Source organism: Mercenaria mercenaria, chromosome 3 (genome assembly GCF_021730395.1).
Source record: "Mercenaria mercenaria strain notata chromosome 3, MADL_Memer_1, whole genome shotgun sequence".
Classification (NCBI taxonomy): domain Eukaryota; kingdom Metazoa; phylum Mollusca; class Bivalvia; order Venerida; family Veneridae; genus Mercenaria; species Mercenaria mercenaria.
Window position 1 is genome coordinate 67,767,884 of NC_069363.1, and position 27,144 is coordinate 67,795,027.

Consider the following 27,144-nt stretch of genomic DNA (forward strand, 5'->3'; position numbering starts at 1 on the left):
AAGGCTGTATCTCAAAAAACAAGAAAGTAGGTCAGTAGGTCAAGGTCACAGTCACGTGACCCCTAATAACTTGGGGTTATCAGGTAATTATAATTAAGCAGTCTAGGAAATATGATCTGATAATATTTGAAGTATTTATTCCTATATAACTCCTATAACAAGTAACCCCCAGGGCTGGGCCTCTTTTCACCCCAGGGTTATAATTTGAACCATTTTGGTAGAAGACCACAAGGCAATGCTACATACCAAATATCAAAAGCCTAGGCCTTGCAGTTTCAGACAAGAAGATTTTTAAAGTTTTTTCCTATACAAGTATATATAAAACTGGGACCCCCCGGGGCAGGGCCTCTCTTCAACCCTGGGTTATAATTTGAACGATTTTAGTAGAGGACCACAAGGCAATGCTACATACCAAATATCAAAGGCCTAATCTTGTGGTTTTAGACAAGAAGGTTTTTAAAGTTTTTTCCTATATAAGTCTATGTAAAACTTGAGATCCCACCGGGGCGGGGCCTCTTTTCACCCCAGGGTTATAATTTGAACAACTTTGGTAGAGGACCACAAGGCAATGCTACATACCAAATATCAAAGGCCTAGGTCTTGTCGTTTTAAACAAAAAGATTTTTAAAGTTTTTTCCTATATAAGTCTATGTAAAACTTGTGACCTCCGGGGCGGGGCCTCATTTCACCCCAGGGGCACAATTTGAACAATCTTCATAGAGGACCATTAGATGATGTCACATGCCAAAAATCAAGGCTCTATGCCTTGCGGTTTTGGACAAGAAGATTTTTAAAGTTTTTCCTTTCGGTTGCCATGGCAACCAGAACTCTGCATGGAATTCAATTATTTGAACAATTTTGAAAGGGGGCCACATAAGGATCATTTCTGTGAAGGTTAGTGTAATTCTGCCCAGAAGAAGAAGATCTTTTTAGAAAATGTTGACGGACGGACGACACACGTCGCAAGACGGACATTGAGCGGTCACAAAAGCTCACCATTTGCCTTTGGTTCAGGTGAGCTAAAAAAGTTTAACGGTTTTACACACACTGTGACATATAGGTATATACTACTTTATGCTTTAAATAAAATTTGTTCCAAATGTACGTGAGAAATGTAAACTAAAACTGTGTCCATAGGACATGGATGCCCCCACATACATGTACTGTGCAAACCTCTATACAGTAACAAGAGATCACAGAGTGATCTTGGCGCCCACCAATGTGCCATTTTTGAGTGTTCCAAATTTCAAGACTTACTGACTAGCTCAAGGTCAAATTTCATTTCCGTACACAACACTGTGCATGTGGTCCAAATTCGAAAGCTGTAGCTTGAGAAATGTGAAAGTAGGTCACTAGATCAATTTCAAGGACGAAATGTGAAAGTAGGTCACTAGGTCAAAATCTAGGTTAAATAACACTTCAGAACACAAATTTATGCATGTGGTCCAAATTTAAAGCCTGTACCTTCAAAAATGTGAAAGTAGGTCACTTAGTCATTGTCAAGGTCAGTTTGTTTCGGTCCACAATCCTATGCATGTGGTCTAAATTTGAAGCCTGTAGCTACAGAAATGTGAAAGTAGGCCACTAGGTCAATCTTAAAGTCAAAGTTCATTTCGGTACACAAAACTAGGCAAGTGGTCCAAATTTGAAGGTTGTAGCTCGAGAAATGTGAAAGTAGGTCACTAGGTCAAAATCAAGGTCAAATTTTATTTCGGAACACTGAACTATGCATCTGTTCCAAATTTGAAGCCTGTACCTTCAAAAATGTGAAAGTAGGTCACTAGGTCAATGTCAAGGTCAGTTTGTTTCGGTACACAAAACTATGAATGTGGTCCAAATTTGAAGGCTGTAGCTTGAGAAATGTGAAAGTAGGTCAATAGGTCAAAATCAAGGTCAAATTCCATTTCGGAACACGAAACTATGCATGTGGTCCAAATTTGAAGCCTGTACCTTCAAAAATGTGAAAGTAGGTCACTAGGTCAATGTCAAGGTCAAAGTGTTTTACAGTGCACAAAACTATGCATGTGGTCCAAATTTGAAGGCTGTACCTACAGAAATGTGAAAGTAGGTCACTAGGTCAAAATCAAGGTCAAATCATGTCAAGGTTCATCTTGCCACTCAAAACCATACATGTGGTCCAAATTTGAATGTTGTAGGTTATTGGCAAGAAGATTTTAAAATCTTTTCCCTATATAAGTCTATATGAACCATGTGACCCCCAAAGGCGGGGCCATATTTGACCCTAGGGGGATAATTTGAACAAACTTGGTAGAGAACCACTAGATGATGCTACATTACAAATGCCAAAGCCCTAGGCTTTGTGGTTTGGACAAGAAGATTTCAAAGTTTTTCCCTATATAAGTCTATGTAAACCATGTGACCCCCGGGGCGGGGCCATATTTGACCCTAGGGGGATAATTTGAACAATCTTAGTAGAAGACCACTATATGATGTCATATACAAAATATCAAAGCCCTAGGCCCTGTGGTTTTGAACAAGAGGTTTTTCAAAGTTTTTCCCTATATAAATCTATATAAACCATGTGACCCCCGGGGCGGGGCCATATTAGACCCCAAGGAAATAATTTGAATTATCTTGGTAGAGGACCACTAGATGATGCTTCATACAAAATATCAAAGCCCTAGGCTCTGTGGTTTTGGACAAGAAGATTTTCAAAGATTTTCCCTATGTAAATCTATGTAAATTATAGAAATAAACAAAGGGCCATAACTCATTCAAAAATTGTTGAACCAGTCTGATTTTCAGGGGGACACAACTAGGGTACCAATACATCATTCTGACAAAGTTTGGTCAAAATCCCCCTGGAAGTTTCTGAGGAGATGCGATAACGAGAAATTGTTAACCGACGGACTGACAGACGGACGACAGACGCAGAGTGATTTGAATAGCTCACCATCTGATGATGGTGGGCTAAAAACTATCCAAGGTCCATAACCTCAGTAAAATTATCCACAGAAAAAAATCCTTCCTTTATGGTCACCTGCACATCAAGCCTGTTGATCTGTGAAAGTCTGAAGCAAATCTGGCTAATAGTGTGGGAGGAGTTGGACACACAAGGCTTTTCTCTATATTCCATATCCTTAGGATGACTGGCACAATTTAAAACAAGAGATCACAGAGTGATCTTGGCGCCCACCAATGTGCCATTTTTGAGTGTTCCAAATTTCAAGACTTATTGACTAGCTCAAGGTCAAATTTCATTTCTGTCCACAACACAAATCTATGCATGTGGTCCAAATTTGAAGCCTGTACCTTCAAAAATGTGAAAGTAGGTCACTAGGTCAATGTCAAAGTCAAAGTTTATTTCGGTACACAAAACTATGCATGTGGTCCTAAATTTGAAGCCTGTAGCTACAGAAATGTGAAAGTAGGTCACTAGGTCAATCTTAAGGTCAAAGTTCATTTCAGTACACAAAACTAGGCAAGTGGTCCAAATTTGAAGGCTGTAGCTTGAGAAATGTAAAAGTAGGTCACTAGGTCAAAATCCAGGTCATATTTTACTTCGGAATACAAAACTATGCATGTGGTTCAAATTTGAAGCCTGTACCTTCAAAAATGTGAAAGTAGGTCACTAGGTCAATGTAAAGGTCAAAGTTTGTTTCGGTACATAAAACTATGCATGTGGTCCAAATTTGAAGGCTGTAGCTTGAGAAATGTAAAAGTAGGTCACTAGGTCAAAATCAAGGTCAAATTTTATTTCGGAATACACAACTATGCATGTGGTCCAAATTTGAAGCCTGTACCTTAAAAATGTGAAAGTAGGTCACTAGGTCAATGTAAAGGTCAAAGGTCATTTCAGTACACAAAACTATGCAAGTGGTCCAAATTTGAAGGCTGTAGCTTGAGAAATGTAAAAGTAGGTCACTAGGTCAAAATCAAGGTCAAATTTTATTTCAGAATACAAAACAATGCATGTGGTCCAAATTTGAAGCCTGTACCTTCAAAAATGTGAAAGTAGGTCACTAGGTCAATGTCAAGGTCAAAGTTTTTTTCGGTACACAAAACTATGCATGTAGTCCAAATTTGAAGGCTGTAGCTTGAGAAATGTGAAAGTAGGTCACTAGGTCAAAATCAATGTCAAATTTCATTTTGAAACACGAAAGTATGCATATGGTCTAATTTGATGCCTGTACCTTAAAAAATGTGAAAGTAGGTCAAAATAAAGGTCAAAGTTTTTTTCAGTGTACAAAATTATGCATGTGGTCCAAATTTGAAGGCTGTAGCTACAGAAATGTGAAAGTAGGTCACTAGGTCAAAATCAAGGTCAACTCATGTCAAGGTTCATCTTGCCACTCAAAAATATACATGTGGTCCAAGTTTGAATGTTGTAGTTACTGACAAGAACATTTTAAAAGCTTTTCCTTATATAAGTCTATATGAACCATGTGACCCCCAGGGCAGGGCCATATTTAACCCTAGGAGGATAATTTGAACAAAATTGGTAGAGAACCACTAGATGATGCTACATTACAAGTATCAAAGCCCTAGGCTTTGTGGTTTGGTCAAGAAGATTTTCAAAGTTTTTCCCTATATAAGTCTATGTAAACCATATGACCCCCAGGGCGGGGCCATATTTGACCCTAGGGGTATAATTTGCACAAACTTAGTTGAAGACCACTAGATGATGTCACATACAAAATATCAAAGCCCTAGGCCCTGTGGTTTTGGACAAGAGGTTATTCAAAGTTTTTCCCTATATAAGTCTATATAAACCATGTGACCCCCCAGGGCGGGGCCATATTTGACCCCAGAGAAATAATTTGAATCATCTTGGTAGAGGATCACTAGATGATGCTTCATATCAAATATCAAAGCCCTAGGCTCTGTGGTTTTGGACAAGAAGGTTTTCAAAGTTTTTCCCTATATAAATCTATATAAATTATAGAAATAAACACAGGGCCATAACTCATTCAAGAATTGTTGAACCAGTCTGATTTTCAGGGGGACACAACTAGGGTACCAATACATCATTCTGACAAAGTTTGGTCAAAATCCCCCCAGTAGTTTCTGAGGAGATGCGATAACGAGAAATTGTTAACGGACGGACGGACGGGCGGAATGACGGACGGATGGACCACGGACGCAGACGTACATCGCACGCTATTTTGCACAAATGCGTAACGTCATTTTGACATCAGTTCGACGTACAAATTACTAATTGAGAAAATAAATAACAAAAATGCGTTGAGATAAATCTGCATATTCTTTAATTGTAATCCTGGTGCGTAGCACGGTCGTAAAACGTAGTTACCATTTTTTTCTAACACTGTTAATACTAGTATGTCTGATTAGAATCGAAATAACAAATTCCAAGTGTGATTTATCATAGAATAACCCTAATTTTTCTTTCTTATGCGAAACAATATATCAATCAGTATGAACTGTGCCATGAGAAAACCAGCATAGTGCGTTTGCGACCAGCATGGATCCAGACCAGCCTGCACCTCCGCTCAGTCTGGTCGGGATCCATACGCTTCGCTTTCAAGGCCTATTGAAATTAGAGAAACTGTTAGCGAACAGAATGGATCCTGATGCGCAGGCTGGTCTGGATCCATGCTGGTTGCAACCGCACTATGTTTGTTTTTCTCGTGGCGCGGCTCATATATTCTTATGCATACGAAATCAAAAGACGTGTTATCCTACGTTAAACAACGATTGGGAAGTTATTATTTCATAAAGAAATTATTTAGGCCCTATAACCAGTTCTCAACCAGCTTAAGTACTGTTTAAATAACACCTTTTTTATTCACATCATGTGTGACACTACAAATGAAAAATGTTTCGTGCTCAAAATGAAATAAAATGTTAAAAAAAAGTTTAATAATCTCAGTGCTTTGGACAAACTTACCTAGATCTATAGACATTGTGTGCACTATCATAATAAATTAATAAATAACGGCGTTATCGATTAAATTTTGTTTATTGTCTTTATTAAAGACCGCGTATTATAAGCAGGAAAAAAACATAGTTCGGTATCAAAGATTGATGATTTCTTTATATCTATTCAAAATACATGTAAAGCATCAAAATGTCAAATCAGCTTTTTATATTTTATATTTGTGCGGAAAGCCTTGAAACTTCACATCCGATACAAGTCACAGTTCTGCATCTAGCATTCACGTTTCTGTTCAAGTGGCCGTTTGTTTCTGTGCTTTTTTTTTCTTTTGGCGGTACCACTCTCGCCTCTCCGCAATGCTCAGACAAGGGTGGGGTGGGGGATGTGGGGAGGGGGTATCACACTTCATTTGTGTAAATATCAATAAGATAGAGTAATCATTGACAAAATTCATAACGTTTGTATATCAACTACGTATAGATACTGACCGACATAATCTCTAGTAAGACAGACAGACAGATAAACGGACATACTGAAGAAACAAATCTTTCAGGCTGACTAAATGAATGATCGAGTAAATAATTACCAACTGGTCATGAATTCTTGCATACTCATCAGCTATTCGACTGCAAAAAGACACGCGGATGGATTGAATGGTCGATTGAATGTTGCGTTTCATTATTTGTTATGTATATTCATTTATACCTATTATTATTACCGCAGTAAATAATACACAACTTGCATATTTATTCGTAAAAAATAGAGCGAAAATAAACGAAACACTAAAAATTGGACGGCTATAGTTAAAATTCGGACACTAAGCTTTGTACGAACTTTTTCGAATTTTATATTAGCAAACGAAATATACAACAATGGAATGATATATAAAGATAAGTATGTCAAAGCATACATTAATCTAGGTTATATACTTATGAAAGAAATTTAATATACAATTCAGCTGCTTCAGGTCCTTTTTGATACAGTTTCTAGTTTTTCACTCCGTTATAGACCTATTTCCAAAAAGACATTCATGAATATGCTTTAAGAAAACGAAAAAGAAAAAAGGGTGTTTATAAGTTTGCAGTTGAATACAAGTCAACTGAAGATAAGTACCCTCATATTGCCGCATTCCAGAAAGCGATCCGCAGAATAAACACCGTACTTTCGTTTTTAGAGTAATAAAAAGTTAAAAAGAAAAAAAAACAATAATGAAAGGTATCTTTTTTTCCCGGAATTATGCACAAATGCGCTAAAATGAAAAAAAAAACTCCATTTATTAGGGATCTTAACGACTACGCTACACTGCGGAAGCATATTTTTGACCGAATTACTGCTGTATAACATCAAAAACCAGCAAAATGACCTACGTGAGGGAGCGAGGGAGCAGTTATTGTGTGACCATGTGAGTGAAGGACTGCGGACGAAGCAGACTTCTTTTCATTTGAAATTTATCAATTAAGACACCATGACTGTGCCTAATGATTTTTATTCTTTTTGTGTGCTCATTAGAACATAAAAGTATAATTTTCCCCTCTTTGATTTATTATATTAGAAAAGTATCCAAGAGTGACTGTTCTACTTTTGAAAGCTGTATAATTATGATACATACATGCATATGCGTATATGATATGATAAAATCATGTAAAATCGACTCCGAGCGAAAATGCAAAATGAAATTGTCCTAACTTAAGTGTAGATAAAAAGTATTACTTTTATTTATTTCAACTTCGTAGGCTAACTGATCGCCTTAATCTTATCACGGAATTACAATGCCTCGAATGTAATGCATTCATATAGACCTGTAAATTACCACTTAAAACACTGGTTTTTATGAAAAACTAAACGGGAAACAGAACATTTGATTAGTTCATAGATGGTAGGTCTGTAGGAATATGTAATATAAATTCGTTGAGAAAGTAATTTAAAAATACTTCCATTTTCGTGGCACATCAAATAAAATGACGCTTGCCATTCAATTTTCTCTTTCTTTATAGGTCCAGTACAATTTTCTTACAGAACATTATTTTTTTGGACTGGACCTTAGATTTAAATGTAAAAGTGATTTGTTCAAATTATCATAGATGAGACGTTCATACTTTAAGTTTACTTCTAGGCACAATGTTCAGAATAAATTATTTCGAAGATACTGAAAATATAGAAGAAAGATAATAAAGATCTATAATATGCGTCACAAATTTGTAAAATGAACCAAATACTTTAAAGTTATTTAATGGAAATCGAGCTAATAAAATCATCAAAGACGTTGCGTTTTTATGTACAGCAAAGTGAAATTATACGACGTAACGTTATGCAATCTAATATTTGCAGCTTTACTGTAAACGATGTAATATTTTCACAGAATGATGGTTCATGAAAGTTTTATACTAACAAGATAAGTCAGATATCTTTAGAAAGTTCATACAATGCACTTTTAGCCATCTATAAAGATCAATGCCAACTTTCAATAATAACTCGCATAAAATGGGGAAACTCACTTTTGAAATGGACTTTTTGATGTAACATTTTCAGTATGTAATTTTTTAAAATATACCGTAGTCGTTTAATACTTGTTAATGATTATTGATTTAAACATGTACATAATTGTTAATGTATGCATTTTATGATAGTATAAGTTTTGGTATTTTTTCCGATAAATTATTACAGTATAATAGAATAAATACGCACCAGGATGACGAGCGTAACGCTTGTAGAAAAAGCCGTCAAGGTTTTGTTAAAGCGAGTAAATACGGAAATGACGTAAAATAAACGCATTGAATGATGCGCGGCAAAATTCAGTGTCATCTGCTGGTTATTTTGTCCAGATATCTTTAAAATTGACAGATTTATCGTCAAAAAACCGACTGCCGTACTAACATCTTGTTACGCGTAACGTTACATTTTTCGTCATTTTTGTTGATGATAATTCGATATTTTATGTATTTTACGATTATAAATTCTCTAAAAATTAAACGGGGAAAAATGTAATTTAAATCTTTTAATCACTGTAGTAAAAACATACATGGACGTCAGTTACTCATAATTTAAATAGCTGCATGCACATCAACATGTATCTCGAAATCGCCTATGTGTAAAATAGCATGCGACGTACGAGAGTGATTTTAATAGCCCACCATCTGATGATGGTGGGCTAACAATCTCGCCTGGTAAACATATGTTTTCGACAAAGAAAATTACCTTCAGCTTTTTCCGAAAGTAAAGAAAATGAAAGTACACAGGCTTAACTTGAAAACCAAAGCCACATTTGCACTGGTCAATAGCCAGGGTTCACGCACTGGGGCCACCCAGTCTAAATGTATGCACATGGACTACTTTTTTTTTGCTAATGAGGAGTCAATTTTCAGCCCTTTCTAACAATTTTTAAATACCTGGGCTTCAGCACGAACAAATATTTGTACTCAGAATAAACACAAATCCCACATGGGTCCGTAATGGAGCAGGAGTACAGTCGACATCGTACTTGTGACCACCTCTATTAAGCTATTTTTGTATTAAACGACCGGTCAAAATCCCTCCCAAACGTTTTCAGTACATAAATTTATTCCATTAAACGCCTTTTTTATTAAACGACTAGCGACCACTTTAATGGAGCCCCGACAGGAAAAATATTTAACAAAAGTATCTATTAAGCAACCTGGTACTAAATTCCTACCGGGTATTTCTTCACCTGTGTAATTAGCGAGTACATTTTGCACCTGCCTGGATGCAATTAACCTTTGTAACAGTCGAACTGACGAACAATCAAGTTATAATTTTCAGTTTGTAAAATGTATATACATTTTATATACATATATGTATGCCCATGATATATACAGTTATATTAACAGTTAAAAATATCTTTTCTCTTCACCTGACTGAAATTCATTAAGAGACCACTCCATTAAGAGACCACTTTTTAGCAGTCCCTCGGGCGGTCTCTTTATACAATGTCGACTGTATATGGAGATTTTTGGAACTTCGTCAAATCGTTCAAAAGGTCCTTTTTGATTTGTTCTTAAGTGTCAGTATATGCCTAGGCTGTCAGATATTTCCGTATTTGAGAGCTACAGACCTAGACATTTCAGAAATATTTTAAAAATGAATTTCGTGTAATAAATGTTGATGCTACTGACACTTATGTGTTTTATTATGTTATGGCGGTGGAAAGGATAATAGAAACAAGAGCTGTCTCCGTAGGATGACACATGCCCCCGATGGCACTTTGAATGAATAGTTATGGCCGATGTTAGAGTTTAGGACCTTTGACCTACGGAGCTGGGTCTTGCGCTCGACACATCGTCTTACTGTGTCACACATTCATGCATAGTTATTTTAAAATCCATGCATGAATGACAAAGATATGGACCGGACATGCCCATCAATGCACTATCATGAAAAATGATCTTTAACGTCTAAGTGTGACCTTGACCTTTGAGCTACGGACCTGGGTCTTGCGTGTGACACGTCGTCTTACTGTGGTACACATTCATGCCAAGTTATTTGAAAATCCATCCATCGATGACAAAGATATGGTGGACCGGACACGCCCATCAATGCACTATCCTTTAACATCTAAGTGTGACCTTGACCTTTGAGCTACGAACCTGGGTCTTGCGCATGACACGTCGTCTTACTGTGGTACACATTCATGCCAAGTTATTTGAAAATCCATCCATCGATGACAAAGATATGGACCGGACACGCCCATCAATGCACTATCCTTTAACGTCTAAGTGTGACCTTGACCTTTGAGCTACGAACCTGGGTCTTGCGCACTGCACGTCGTCTTACTGTGGTACACATTCATGCCAAGTTATTTGAAAATCCATCCATCGATGACAAAGATATGGACCGGACACGCCCATCAATGCACTATCCTTTAACGTCTAAGTGTGACCTTGACCTTTGAGCTACGGACCTGGGTCTTGCGCAATGCACGTCGTCTTACTGTGGTACACATTCATGCCAAGTTATTTGATAATCCATCCATCGATGACAAAGATATGGACCGGACACGCCCATCAATGCACTATCCTTTAACGTCTAAGTGTGACCTTGACCTTTGAGCTACGGACCTGGGTCTTGCGCACTGCACGTCGTCTTACTGTGGTACACATTCATGCCAAGTTATTTGAAAATCCATCCATGGATGACAAAGATATGGACCGGACACGAAAATTGCGGACAGACCGACAGACAGACAGATGGTTCAAAAACTATATGCCTCCCTTCGGGGGCATAAAAACTATCAAAGGGCCGTAACTGTGGTAAAAATAGTCACAAAAAAAAATCTTCCTTTAAGGAACTTGTTCATCTATGAAAGTTTGAAGCAAATCAGGGTAATAGTGTGGGAGGAGTTGGACACACAAGATTTCTGGATGTACGTACAGACGAATGCACATATAGATAGCAGCAACACTATATGCCCCTAAATGTGTGGGGCATAAAAAAATTAGTTTAGAGGGTAGAGGGAGAAATGGGGGAGGGGGGTAAAAGTACTTTGTTAGGGATGCTTGGTGTAAAAACAAGTGGCCAAAATTGGGCTAAATCGCTCATCTGAGAAGGAACTTTACTTTTTGACCTTGTAACTTCAAAAACAAGAGATCAACCGAAATGGATTAACTGTTCCAGGTCACTGTGACCTTGACTTTTGACCTACTGATCTCAAAATCAATAGGGATCATCTGCTGGTCATGATTAACCTCCCTATCAACTTTCATGATCCTAGGCCCAAGCGTTCTTAAGATCATCCGGAAACCGTTTAACTGTTCTGGGTCAATGTGACCTTGACCTTTAGATCTACTGACCTCAAAATCAATAAGGGTCATTTGCTGGTCATGACCAACCTCCCTATCAACTTTCATGATCCTAGACCAAAGTGTTCTATCATCCGGAAACCGTTTACCTGTTTTGGGTCACTGTGACCTTGACCTTTGACCTACTGATCTCAAAATCAATAGGGGTCATCTGCTGGTCATGACCAACCTCCCCATCAACTTTCATGATCCTAGGTCAAAGCATTCAAGATTGAATTATCATCCGGAAACCATTTAACTGTTTAAGGTCACTGTGACCTTGACCTTTGACCTACTAATCTCAAAATCAATAGGGGTCATCTGCTGGTTATGACCAACCTCCCTCTCAACTTTCATGATCCTAGGACCAAGCGTTCTTGAGTTATCATCCGGAAACAGATTGGTCTACATACTGACAGACCGACCGACCGACATCTGCAAAACAATATACCCCTCCTTCTTTGAAGGGAGGCATAAAAATACATCTCTATCGCATACACAAGGTTTTTCTTTGATCTGACCTAGTGACCTAGTTTTTGACCCCAGATGACCCATATTCGAACTTGACCTAGATTTTATCAAGGCAATCATTCTAACAAAATTTCATGAAGATCAACTGAAAAATACAGCCTCTATTGCATACACAACTAAATGCTGACAGACAGACAGACAGACAGACAGACAGACGACAGTCTTCGAGCGATCACAATAACTCACCTGAGCAGGTGAGCTAAAAATAAATACTAGGGCCAAGTTCACAGTAGTAGAATCTAGTGGTATTTTTAGAAAAAAAAGTTTCATTGTTAATTCAAAAAATGTTAAAAGATGATCAGGAAAACAATTGGCACATTAACTTCCAGTGCTATAAACAAAGTAATTAAAACATAATTTTTGATGTTTGAGTATTAAGCGTAAGTTAATGTTTTTAAGCTTCCCTAAATTTGGGTGATTTGAAGACTAATGTTTCCCGTACAATGGAAAAAGCAGGGCTCACGCTGTCAGTCGCCATTATCGCCATTTGCGATTATTTTATTTAAATGGCGAATATTTTTTTATTTTGGCGACAGGAACTGGCGATTATTTTATTTAATAGCTACATAAATAATTATGCCAAGTGAGACAGTAACCCGCGAAAATCAATAGAGCGGACTGTTTATTACCTCGTGTATTCCAAACACGTGTCAACTATGCCGATAACATTGCCCAAGGCGGTATGATGCAGACGACAATTAAACCGATTATAACCGGAAGTTAATCTTACTTATTTAGCTATCAATCAGATTGAACTGGCAGGCTACTTTTTTGGAACATTTTAAAATGCCAGCGCAAATTTTCTTCAACTCTATATTCGGCAAACGACAATTAAACCAATATGTACGGGCAGTTTCCAGATGAAAAATTAAATTGCCATCTATAGTTACCGCTAATTTAATTATCTTTAAAAACATATTATAAACTGACCTAACTGTCGACGGTTTCAAAATGTCTTTAATCAGGATCTAGGTTAGATCTGTATCTGTTTTTAATCTAAAATGAAATTGTTCGAAGCGAAAAAAATATTTTTTTTCGAATTTTCAGAATTTGTAAAGAACGCGAATTTGTTGAAATATTACAGGCCATATACTTTTAATAGTCTATTTTTTTTTACCAAGACAATTCTGGCATAATAAATGTTTTTTGTTTTGCACATTAATTAAAAAAATATCGGAAAACCCAATCCTGTTTCTATTTTTAGAAACATGGCCGATACAGGCAAACTAAAAAAATCAACAAATAAATGTGCTTGCATACTGTAATTAGCGTAAGTAAAAACATTCTAAAACACTTAAAATTAGTATATTTATTGAATAAAGCATCAAAAACTTCTTGACAAAAAGCTGCAATTCAATAGTGTGCATAGATGCCAAATATCACGTATTTTCGCGACTTGATTGTTTTTTACTTTTCGAGCAATTTAAGTGCAGTTATGGTCAAAAGAATCATGAAAACACTTTTGTATAAAGAAAAAGTATAAACATGAATGATACTCAAAGACTTGGTAAACTTTCCATTGTGTGCAACTGTGTCCTTATTGTGTGTGCATGAATGGGGCTAATTGAGCCATTGCCCAGTCCATAATGTCAATATAAACAATTTCAGCTGCCTTACACAAACTATGTGTCCTGTAAATGCCATCAAAATCCATCAGAATATAGCATTTTAAACTGTTATAGTGGGACCCCACCACCAATATTAGGAGGTAATTTCCCTGAATCCCCGATTCCCACACCCCCTGTTGGGGCCTGCTACTTTTTAAAGTAATTAAGAAGGTATATATGTTGAAATTTATCATTTTTATTTTTATAAAAATTGCACGCAAAGATCCGCATCAATTTTGGCTATTAATTTTTCATAGGTTAAAAAGTTGGCTATTATTTTTTGGAGGCCAGTGTGAGCCCTGAAAAAGGTTGAATCTCTTATCCTTTCTCATACCCAGCTTAACTTTCTCTCGTGCGTATCCGGGTGGCCCTAATTTGCGCTATGAATTGTTTTTAATATAAAAACAAGAGGGCCATGAAGGCCCTGTACCGCTCCCCTGTCCTATTCACCTAAAGATCATCAAGATTAACATTCTGACCAGGTTTCATTAAGATATGCTCATAAATGTGGCCTCTAAAGTGTTAAATAGCTTTTCCTTTGATTTGACCCGGTGACCTAGTTTTTGACCCGACATGACCTAGATTTGAACTTGACCTAAGATCACCAAGATTACCATTCTGACTAAGTTTCATGAAGATACAGTCATAAATGTGGCCTCTAGAGTGTTAACAAGCTTTTCCTTTGATTTGACCTAGTGACCTAGTTTTTGACCCGACATGACCCAGATTCAAATTGAACCTTGAGATCATCGAGATTAACATTCTGACCAAGTTTCATGAAGATACAGTCATAAATCTGGCCCCTACAGTGTTAACAAGCTTTTCCTTTGATTTGACCTGGTGACCTAGTTTTTGAACCTGGATGACCCAATATCAAACTCCTCCAAGACTTTGTTAAGGGTAACATTCTGACCAAGTTTCATTAAGATTGGGCCCAAATTGTGACCTCTTGAGTGTTAACAAGCTTTTCTTTTGATTTGACCTGGTGGCCTGGTTTTTGAACCCAGATGACCCAATATCGAATTCGTCCAAGATGTTATTGAGGGTAACATTCTGACCAAGTTTCATTAAGATTGGGCCAAAAATGTGACCTCTAGAGGGTTAACAAGCTTTTCTTTTTACTTGACCTGGTGACCTAGTTTTTGACCCCAGATGACCCAATATCTAAATCATCCAATATTTTATTGAGGGTAACATTCTGACCAAGTTTCATTAAGTTTGGGCCAAAATTGTGACCTCTAGAGTGTTAACAGTCAAACTGTTGACGACGGACGGACGATGACGGACACAGGGCGATCACAAAAGCTCACAAAATATTAATTTTAATTTTAACTGGCAAATACCTTAAAACTGCTATTTGTTTGCAACTATTATAGATAGAGATGGTACCTAACCAAGAAAATCTAAGGGGAACAAGTCTGAATTGACCAATAAACTGAAGCCAACATAAAAGAACACAAACAAATTTTCTTTTTATTTTATGCTTAATTACGTTGAGATATGCACTTTGCAACAAATTTTAATCTCAGCGTGGGAAACAGATGCGGTAAACGAACATGACATCAGACGTGTTGTGTACGTGTATATGTCAAAGTAAACCTATATACCGTTCAACTTTGGAATATGTTCTATACCTTCACCGTTTTTTGTTGTTGTTGTTTCTATCCATAATTCCCGGAACTGCTGCCGCGCAGTTCACGCAGTACATAATTATCAGGACAACATTTGATAAAATAAAATTGCTTATGAACGATCGGGCACCACATTACCATTACAGATATGTGAAAAAGAAAACAGATTATTCTGATACTATCGTATTCTAACGAGTTGAAAATTCGCAGTATTAATCAAATCGGTGTTATTCGGGTTTCTTCATGTAACGAGTTTATGGATGATTCAAGCGGCCCGCTTTCTGTTTCCAATATTGAATAATAATGTACATTACAGCAGTGTTGGAATAACAAAATCATCGCCAATTAATTTTTTTAATGTAGAAAAGCCAATAATTTCAAAAATGTCAAAGTAATACGAATTAAGACACGCTGCCGTAACAAAATTTATTCATATATATAATTTTATCACCAACAACATCATAGTTCCTCGTGGTCCAGTGGTTAGTGTACATGCTTCACATGCGCGAGGTCCAGAGTTCAAACCTTGTGAGAAGCATTTTTTCTTTTTCTTTCTTTCTTTTTTTAGGCCAAATTTTATTTTTTTTAATGATATTTATCACAATTTTTGCAAATATTAGAACAGAAATCAATAATGTATATTGTTAACCAATGTTGCAGTTACTTTCTCAAAAAATCAACCAACTGACTAGAGTTTTACATTTGTAAAAAAATGTTGGCTATAAACTTGAGAGGCCCTAACTACGATCCCTATCCAGGTAAGAAAGTAACCTTAATCATATTCAAAACAAGAGCTGTCACTAATGGTGACAAATGCCCCTGCAGCACCTTGACCTTTGACTTGGTGACCTTGACCTTTGACCTGGTGACCCCAAAGTCAGTAGGGGTGGTGTACTCAATAAGTACTATCAGCATGTGAAGTTTGAAGGTCCTGGGTTAAGTGGTTCGCAAGTAAAGTGCCTTCATGCAAAAAGTTTACGTTGGCCCCTGTGACCTTGACCTTTGACCTGGTGACCCCAAAGTCAGCAGGGGTGGTGTACTCATTAAGAACTATCAGCATGTGAAGTTTGAAGGTCCTGGGTGCAGTGGTTCTCGAGTAAAGTGCCTTCATGCAAAAAGTTAATGTTGACCCCTGTGACCTTGACCTTTGACCTGGTGATCCCAAAGTCAGTAGGGTGGTGTACTCAATAAGTACTATCAGCATGTGAAGTTTGAAGGTCCTGGGTGAAGTGGTTCGCGAGTAAAGTGCCTTCATGCAAAAAGTTAACATTGGCCCCTGTGTCCTTGACCTTTGACCTGGTGACCCCAAAGTCAGTAGGGGTGGTGTACTCAATAAGTACTATCAGCATGTGCAGTTTGAAGGTCCTGGGTTAAGTGATTCGCGAGTAAAGTGCCTTCATGCAAAAAGTTAACGTTGGCCACTGTGACCTTGAACTTCGACCTGGTGACCCCAAAGTCAGTAGGGGTGGTGTACCCAATAAGTACTATCAGCATGTGATGTCTGAAGGTCCTGGGTGGTTCGCGAGTAAAGTGCCTTCATGCAAAAAGTTAACGTTGTGACGAACTAACGAACGAACGGATGGACAGTTGAAAACTAGTATGCCTCCCTTTGGGGGCATAAAAAGGCCCCAGACTGTTAGGAGTTAGGTAAACTAAATTGAATTTCTTGAATTTCGACCAAGAGTGTTTGTGTTATGGATAAAATTCTGGTCAAGAACTTTTTAGAATGAATTTGAAATAAGAATTTTACATGTAAATGGTTGTTTGTCATTCTCACATACAAGAGGTTTACCATAGCTGTATTAGTGGGCCAAAATTTGTGCTAAAAGAGTGTCGTTTGACAATAATGGCATTTAAAAGAATTGCAATAGTCAGTGTTTAGGATAACAGGATTATGTAAGTTCCGGTAGCTATACTACAAAAGAATATTAGAAGACCATGAGGTTGAGCATGATGTTACGCAGGCTTAATGTGTAAATTGTTGTGTTTTTCTTTTGGTCTTTTTAAAAACTATTTGTAACAAATAACTGAAAATAAACTGTGCATTCCCGGATTCAGAAATTTGTATTAGAGAAACAAATTGACAGCAAAGGCATGATCGTTGAGGCGCATAGCGCCGAGTGTAGGTATGTACTGAAGGGTGTATACTGAACAGTTTTAAATATTAGTACTTCTGTAACTGGTGACCTATAGGTGCATTTGGGTGTCAGACGTTTCACCCCCTAGACTGTTCCTCCCAAGACTGTTCCTCCCAAGACTTTTCACCCCCAATTTGGGGCAGTGCTAGTGGTTTCTTCTTTCAAACTATCCGATTCAAATTTAAATGTGACAAATTTCAAACTCATATCAAAATCAGTTAAAGTTGATATAACATCATACGGATCTGGATGAAAGACTTCGATCGTCGTACTTGAGGACGAAACATCGATTGCCACAAGTTTCGCAAAAGTCACTGTAGTAACTATCCGGGAAATTGAGAGTTTCAGTACACATTTCAAACACATCGTACCACCTTTCGTATAGACTTACTTTTCTGAGATAATTTTTAATACTTTTGTCAGGTGTTTGCACAGAAACGGCGAATGTAACGCCCGAATTTGTCAATGTTTTTTCATCCATTTATGAGTTCCTGACAAACGCTTGTCCAGCGTCCACTTGATAATTAGCGCAAAGGACAAAAGTAGCGCAAAGATTAAATCAAGAAAAGATAACAGATTGCGGTACTGCGCTGACACTAAACAATAAAAAAAATATTGATTCGATTTTTGTAATAAAATATTTTGAGTCGGCGTCCAAATCTCGGGTCTGTCAGTAAAGGGCAAAAAAACTTAATTTTAATTTAGGCCCAATGGGGCTATCATTATTATACTAAAGGATAAACATATACCCGCTATACAACAATTAAATAATGTGAAAAAAGTTATAACTATTAACAAGAGTGCCAGAATGTCACAATATACGCCCGTCACAGCAAAATTCTTTACTCTAGCACCTGTATTTGCAAATGGAATTTTAATTTTGTCGTTGTTTAGTAATCATTGTAAGTCTTTTGTTTTTCTAAGTCCACAAAAAAACTCCTTACCAGGTAGAGATACCTTAAAATACACCTAAAATTTGAAAGTAACATCTATGTTGTACCACAGAAAAGTGGTCTTGTTTTTTCCCTACGGTCAATTATAAAAAAGTTACAATATAAGTTATTTATAGTAACAACTAAGGGAAGGTAATCTTAAAAAAAAAAAAAAAAAAAAAAAAAAAAAAAAAAAAAATCCAAAAAAATTGTAAGTCCACACAAAAATCTTTACCAGGTAGAGATTGGTCAAAATGCACCTCATAATTGGATGTAGCATGCATGTTGTACTACAGAAAAGTGGTCTCGATTTTTCCCTACGACTAGTAATGAAAAAGTTACAATATAAGCTATTTATAGTAACAACAAAGGGAAGTAATTCTAAAAAGGGAACTGCGCATGACACTTCGTCTCATGATGGTGTATAATTGTGCCAAGTTACATCAAAATCCCTCCATGCATGAAGAGAAATGCTTCGGACAAAGTCATTCTTGTATCTGACCTTTGGCCTCTAAGTGTGACCTTGACCTTAGACCTAGGGACCTGGTTCTTGCGCATGACACTCCGTCTCGTGGTGGTGAACATTTGTGCCAAGTTATATCAAAATCCCTCTATGCATGAAGAAGAAATGCTCCGGACAAGGTTTTCATTCTTGTATCCTTTGACCTCTAAGTGTGACCTTGACCTTAGACCTAGGGACCTGGTTCTTGCGCATGACACTCCGCCTCGTGGTGGTGAACATTTGTGCCAAATTATATCAAAATCCCTCTATGCATGAAGAAGACATGCTCCGGACAAAGTTTTCTTTCTTGTGTCCTTTGACCTCTAAGTGTGACCTTGACCTTAGACCTAGGGACCTGGTTCTTGCGCATGACACTCCGTCTCATGATGATGAACAACTGTGCCAACTTTCATCAAAATCCTTCCATGCATGAAGAAGATATGCTCCGGACAAAGTCATTCTTGAATTTGACCTTTGACCTCGAAGTGTGACCTTGACCTTAGACCTAGGGATCTGGTTCTTGCGCATGACACTCAGTCTCATGATGGTGAACAACTGTGCCAAGTTTCATCAAAATCCCTCCATGCATTTAGAAGATATGCTCCAGACAAAGTCTGTGGACGCCGCCCGCCCACCCGCTCGCCATCCTGCGAGTTTGATATTTTCTACAAAATAGAACCATGATGGTCGAAGTACGTGTAATTTTAGACAAAATACTTATTCTCAAAGAAGCTTACCTTTGTATAATGTATTCCCTCCTTCCTCTCAACAATTCAGTATATTTATAATAAATAGAAATGGTCTTCGAAGAATAAATTTCCAAAATCAAAATTCACCTAAGGGGTGGTCTCCAAACACTTTACTTGAACCTTAAGTGTAGGAACAAAGTCAAACCAGGTCAAAATGCCATTGTCTGCGACTCATGTGGCAACGGGCAACACAGAACCTGTGACACAGGTAAGTTATATTCATGTTATTGTTATTACTGATTTCTTGAATTACTAGACTTCAGTAAATGTCTTTTGTGGAATACTTATCATATTCCAAATGGTCTAACTACTTTTTCGGCAAATACGTAATTTTCTGCCAAAATCTGATTAACTACCTTTTACCATTTAATAATATCTTTATTTTATTTTATAAAATATTGAAAATCTGGTCAGAAAGAAAAAACAAAAACAATATACAGATCATCATACATGTGATCTCCCGCGCGGGAGGGTCAAAATCCCGATTTTTTCACCTTGCCTCCCGTCTCCCGACCAAAACCATAATTCTCCCGCTTTTCAAAAAAAAAAAAAATCAGTAAATCAAAGTGTCACGGACTGTTGTGTATTATACATGTTTGACACACATGTAGCTGGAGGAAAGAGTTGTTTTTCACAGGTGAATTTTGGTAACATGATTGTTTTGATAAGGGATTAGACAAGCTGGGCCTTTTCCACCTGTCTCACGGAGCCGAATATCGGTCTATTCTCAAAGCCATTTAGGCTCCATTTTTTACCAATTTGAAGCAAAAAAAAACAAACTCCCAGTTATAAGAAATAATTCCCAGCTGAAATGATTTTTTGATTATTCAATAATAAAATCACATAAATAATTGTTGGAAAAACCAACCCATTACTATTTTTAGAAAATGAATGTTATTTCCCCTTATGCAGTTACGCCATTTTCTTCCAATGTTTACAAAATTAATTTGCTAATAAAGTCGGACTTATTTCATTGAAAATGGATGAAAACACGCACTCACTGATTTGATATCAATCTACATTATTTTGGTAAGGGTAAAGACATGTTGATGCATTTCTGTTTTCTGTTTTTCATGTCAAAATCATTAATGATCAGCATTTTTATACGAAAGTGGGTGGGGTAAGGAATTAATTTAGGAGTTGTGTTCAGACCAATTTAGAGCTTCGTTTTTTTTTCAGTCCTCGATTAGAATAATGTTAATGCATGTTCACCACCATTTCACCCCTAAATTGAGACTTTGTTTCTACAAATTTAACCTGTCAAGAAAGTTACTTAGTCAGAACAAGAGGGAGCTTCTGTAAGACGGCATGCTCGACTTTTCTCAGTGATTGACTCTGAATTAAAGCTATGACAGTAAAAGGGGCAATTAAAGCTTTGCCAGTATTTAAGGGGCATAATAGTCAATAGCTTTGAATGTAACAGAGATACTGGACATTATATAAAACTTCAAATCAGGAGTTTTGAGGATTGTTTCTTCTGGTGTAGGGTTATGCGTTATTGTGTGGCCTAAAATGTTGGATTTTGTCTCTAAATTTTGTGTCCGTGCGCGTAATATATGTCGATAAAAAACCTCCAGTTTTGAGACCCCAACTCCAGCTGAAAAATGGCAAACCTCCAGTTTTGGGATTCTGAACTTATCACATGTATGAGATCATAATCGCATTATGAAAAGCAAACAAATTCAAATATACAAGTAATCAATGCACTGTCAAGTTAATCCAATCAGAGTAGATAATGTGTTATAACAGGAACAGATTACAATAGGTGTTAATTCAATCAACAGATTCTGTATATTGAATTGATTAGTAAAAACATATGTGAAATAAATGATAAATATTTATTTACAAGTACCAGAATTAAAAAGAAATCATGATATAATGAAGAAATATGGGCCTTTCCATGAGGAAACCTGTATTAGTGACAAAAATCAAAATTAAGATAGCAAAATATTCATTAATAACTTTCTTTTATCTTTCAAATCTTAAAACTTGAAGTAATTATCTTCACTATTTCAAGAATTACAATGCTAGTAAGTCACCGAAGGCATTTTGTGTAAAAAGGTTTTATTATTTATAGTTTGTGTAAAAAGATATTAACATTCTTTTCAGTCATTTCATTTTCTTACTATATTTTTTTTCAGTTACTTATGCACAATTTGTGATTTCTATCTCCTATAAACGTTTCTTATGTCTTTTACAGCTACCACACAGGCCTGCAAGTTCCTTGCTAAAAAAGATGAGCACCATTTACAAACCAAGGCTCACCACAACAGTTCAGGATGAGGAATAATTGTGATAAAAACATTAAGTAGCATAAACATGAACTGGACTTCTTGATATTGTGTAGCTGGAACACTTTGAATTAATATTGTGATATTCTTGCATACATGTCAAGTTTCCCGGATAGTCCGGGAGTTTCCCGGATTCAGACCCAATTTCCCGGACGTACGGAAAGTTTAAATATCTCCCGGAAAATCATTTTTCCATAATAAACATACCTTTAGTGTGATTTTGGACAGATGCCAGCCTTAGCCAGACAGTTTTTACATTCCAGTGGCCAAAATTCCAAGCATCAAATATACACACTGTGGCTGACGTAATTTATCACTCTATCGATAAAAGTTTAACAAGGTCACGCTCTGATGACATCAGTAGACAGGTGTATGTATGGGCTATTTTTAGATTGTGTTAATTGGCGAGTTTACATAATGTCATGATATGGAAATTTTAGATGGGAAAAGATTTGAATACATTTGAAATTGAGTAGATAAATTGGAGTGATGGGAATCATTACCACCGATGGCAGAAGTGTCAACAACTTGAAATAGGTTTAAACATTTTTTAACAGCTATGATTTTGTATTTTTATATCATTTTTATTGAGTAAAAAAAACACTAACTCTAATTTTTTAAAACTATATAAAGTCAAAATGGTGAAATAGATTCATTTTCAATCTATTTTAGCTACTGCTTGTGGGCTAAAATTCTAGGAATGTCAAAAAGACCTGCAGATTATTCACTGGATACTATTCTCCTCTGCTTATTAAAAGATAATAATTGAATAAATTTGAATAAAAACTTTTTTGAAAAACATGTTTAAACCCTTACCGGGCTAAATTTCTATAATGAACTTGCCCATCTTTCAATTTGGACAGTACCGTTAACTGTTAAAAGAGGTGACTGACTGAATGGCATACAGTGCAGATCATGATCAGACTTCAGGTATGTGCAGGCTGATCATGATCTGCACTGGTCACAACGGCAGAATTAATAGTGTCCAGCATGATAAGGATAAAATGCAAATTACAACCCCTGAAATCATTGCCCAAATCAATTAATCAAGTCAGAAAGGATATGGTTTAGTTCTAATCTGTTTTACAGTTTTATGTTCGACCTAAAATTTCCCAAAAAATGCCGGTCGATAAAACTCCTGGATTTTCATCAAATCTCCTGGATTTTCAACTGATATCTCCTGGAAAATTGTCCTGGGAACTTGACATGTATGTTCTTGACACGAGATTAGGCATGGAACAGCACATAAACTCGGTATCCAGATCGTGCTCTGGTCAGATCAGACAAATTGGTCACATAAGAAAATATCTAACAACTGACGCAACAAAATGTCTAGTAATTAAACTCCCTAGTAACATCACGGATGGACTATATTAATGTGCTGCTGCATGTAATACCGAAAACAAATCTTAAAAGACTACAGCTCGTTCAAAACACAGCAGCCCGCCACTTCACAAAATCGTCCCGCTATGACCGTGTTACTCCTATCCTGAAAGATCTCCACTGGCTACCTGTAGAGTACAGAATCAAATTCAGAAACCTAACACTTACCTATAAAACATTACATAACAAAGGTCCAGTATATATCAAGAGAATGTTGAATGTATACCAACCAAAAATAGACTTACGATCCCAGAATGGTTCACTAAGACTGGAGTTACCTACGAACACTGGAACAGCAAATTATTCAGTTTCAGTTTTATGATTGCATACGTCATGTTTTGTGATTTTCCTACATATCTGTGATATGTCACATGTTTAACTGTAAAGCGCCCTCGACCGTATATTTCATATGAAAAGGGCGTTCAACAAATCTGGTATAATAATAATAATAAAATAATATATGATATTGTGAATTTGACTTCTTGGTGAAAAACAGTGAATGAATAGTGCGATGTTATTTTTACTTAGTAAATATGCAGTAGTGACTGTTCTGATGTTTTATTAATGTTTTATAAATAAAGTTATAACTCTAATCAGCATTTTGTTCATTCTATACACATTTTGATTGTATAGAAGAAAAGATTTTCCCTTCACAAATGTTCACACCTTATTACTGGTGATTAATGGGTTTATGGCACATACTAATATTAAGCCCACAGCTCAATTAATGCACAACCATGAACAGTTGATAGGTGTTGATTGCATTATTTTAGGAGCTAATAAATCAATTTTGTGTATTATCAGTACACAATCCAGAAGTTTCAAATTAAAAAGATAATTTATAAAATATATGAATTAATTAAAATTAATTAAGAATAATACAAAAAAAATATTAGGGGGGTGTTTTAACCAAATTCTAAACTGAATGGGGGACGTTTTGAACTAAATGGGGGGTGTTTTGACTAGGGGGCATTTTGACTAGGGGACGTTTTGACTTGATACCATCATAATAGGCTTACTGACAAAACTGAAAATACCAGAAATATGCAGAAAGAAGAAAGAATCTGTATGACTAGGTTTTCCCGTCAGATAGGCAGCGCCTAATTTCATATTAATAAATATGAAATTATCAGTTATTATTAGCAATTTATTTATGATTAGACTCTACTGGTTGGTGACCCAGAATTTCGGACGACCCAGAAAATCGAACAGTCACGTAAACGCTTATTTTGGCGTAATTTTTTATCATTTCTTGACAAGTACACTGACTCTTGCATTATGTGCAACATCATCTGCAATAATTGCAAATCAGTAAGTTAAACTTTCAAAAATGGAATATTTACATTTGTTCACGAAATGTTGTGACAGCTCTCACAGGGGGGAAGCTGCATGTGCTTTCAGTGCGCATTCGCATACATGTTTTGATGCCCCAACATAATTCAAGGGGAACTCATCTACAATCTGCTAAATGCCGACAAGAAAATTGCGTGTTATTAAACAAGTATCAATGTTTTCCCATTAAAACCACGAGTTAAATGCGTTTAAACCAAATTGTTTTACCTAAAATTTTGTGTCGTATATAGGCCAGCTGGATTTTTCAAACTCTCAGCAGCATCAAACATTTACAGTTGAATGTAAAAATGGTTAATAATACTTAAAATGTCTTTTTATCATTAAAACCAACCTAAACGTGATTCTGCCAAACAGAAGTGATGATAATTAGTTTTTTCCTACTGTCCGATTTCTGGGTCCTGCAACACGCTGAAAACGTTAAATTTATGTATCCCAGACTCACCAGTTTCGACGCACATAACAAGCAACCTGGCCGCGCTTTTTCATTCAGTAACATACGTGACTCCATTAGATGTTGCATGAGCACTAACCTTTTATGCATTGAATCATACCAATAACATCTTATTCTAAACAACTGACTGCCAGAAATCAAAAGGTAAACAACAACTAGTGTGGTCGGCCATACTTTTTTCTAACACACCTATTTTGACGCATCTTACGTGATACTTGTAACGAAGCTTTTGATTGGCTTAAATATTTGTGCAATCACTATAAGTAATGTGCTACACCATAACTGTCATGGATGCAGCAATAAAACTTGACACAAAAGCTGGTGCAAGTAGATAATCAATATTAAGGCCAAATGATTTAAATAAATCTGAAAACATTTTAACATTCATGAACATAAGAGGCTATGAACATAAATAATCACTCTGCTTTTTTATACACACTGTCTGATGTTTTTTCTTTCATTTTTCTGGACTGCAGTGTTTACAGAGGAATTTGGCACATTTTGTTTTATACAAAACTTTAGATGAACCCAGTGTTCACAGTCTACTTGACAAGAGAAAAAAATGAAGTGTGTAGTAATGATGGCATTGATATATAATGCGTACACCTTCCAAAACAGTGCATAAAATAGTGCGACTACATATGTCACATGGCAGTGATGTGACCTTGATAGCACTAAAGTCGGCTGCAGACGTAAAACAAAATTTCCAGAAACTTTTTTAATCTAAGCTTCCACTGGCACGTTTTTAAAATGGATGAAAATTTGCATTAGTAGAAACATTAAAAATCATGTATAGGGTAAATGTAAGTTGATAAATATCTTCAATTCCTGAACTTTCCAACTTTTTTATCGGTAAAAGTAACCATGATGTTTTCTGTCGTTACACCGAGTAATTACGTCATCGGAAACCCCAAGTTCATCGAGAACGAGGTCAAAACAAAAATGGCGTCGAAATAGGTGTGCGTAAAATTACGTGGTGCGACGATACCCTATTTCGGACCTCAGTGACGTGTTCAGTTTATTTTTATATACAAACAAATGTGTTTAGCGACACCGAAGAACTGAACTTGATTCAGGTATCATTTCATGAATCTTGAATTAAAAATTAAAATATGACAGATGAAAAGGTTGTGAAATTGTCCGAATCTGGGTCGGCAACCAGTATCATGATTATGGAACAACCGAAAATTTTGTTATCCGATAGTGACTACAGTTTGGAGACGAAATATAGAAAACATATCAAGACATTAAAAATATGTCAGGACGTACCAAGTTTTATATACACCTGGAATTCTTCCTGTCCGTACAGCATAAAACGGCATACTGCTTGTGACAAGAAAAGACTTAAAATACTGAACGAATCTCGAACTTTGTCGGGCAGTAAACATTTCCAGCCTGGTTCTCTAATGAGCAAAGTAGGCCTATTTTAAAGTGCGAAAGTAAGGTTGTTACCGCGAAAATAAAAAAAAAACTAGGGCGTGGACGGTTTAATCAAACCTAGCCTGCAACATTTTCGTTTTTGTCATGTTCAGCGACCTGTGGAGTTTCCACTTTTTCTATTTTATTATCACAGCAGCGTTGTTTGTGCTGTGTGGCGGTTGTAAAAAGTCTCCTTGTAAATTCAATCAGGGCTGTTATATTTCGATCTTCTCAGATCGTTCAGCACGACTTTTACGTTGTGTTGTTTGTACTGATTGCTTCTAAGGTTAAACATTTCGGCCTGGGTAATTCCAATATTCCCGCTTTCATAGCTTTAAGGATAACATGGTGTAATAGCCATATTTAATATCTTGTAACTGGATGGTAATATTTAAATGAAATTTGGTCACTTTAAAAACATTCAAAATTAAAAACGTTTCACCGAGAGATTTTTCGAATTTTATCATTTTTTTGGGAGATAATCGGTATTGAAGTTAACATTGATGCC

At 36.5% G+C, this 27,144-nt stretch overlaps 1 protein-coding gene across 1 annotated transcript in view; it reads right to left on the minus strand.

Annotated features, from left to right (window-relative positions):
• The window catches only part of LOC123524480 (ribonuclease H1-like), a 74,562-nt gene extending 47,932 nt beyond the window's left edge, over nucleotides 1-26,630 (minus strand). The window contains exon 1 of the mRNA XM_045302697.2: nucleotides 26,487-26,630. Coding sequence (XP_045158632.1) covers nucleotides 26,487-26,605 — 119 coding nt within the window. The 5' untranslated portion in view covers nucleotides 26,606-26,630. The remainder of the gene's footprint in view (nucleotides 1-26,486) is intronic.
• Between the last annotated feature and the right edge of the window lie 514 nt (nucleotides 26,631-27,144).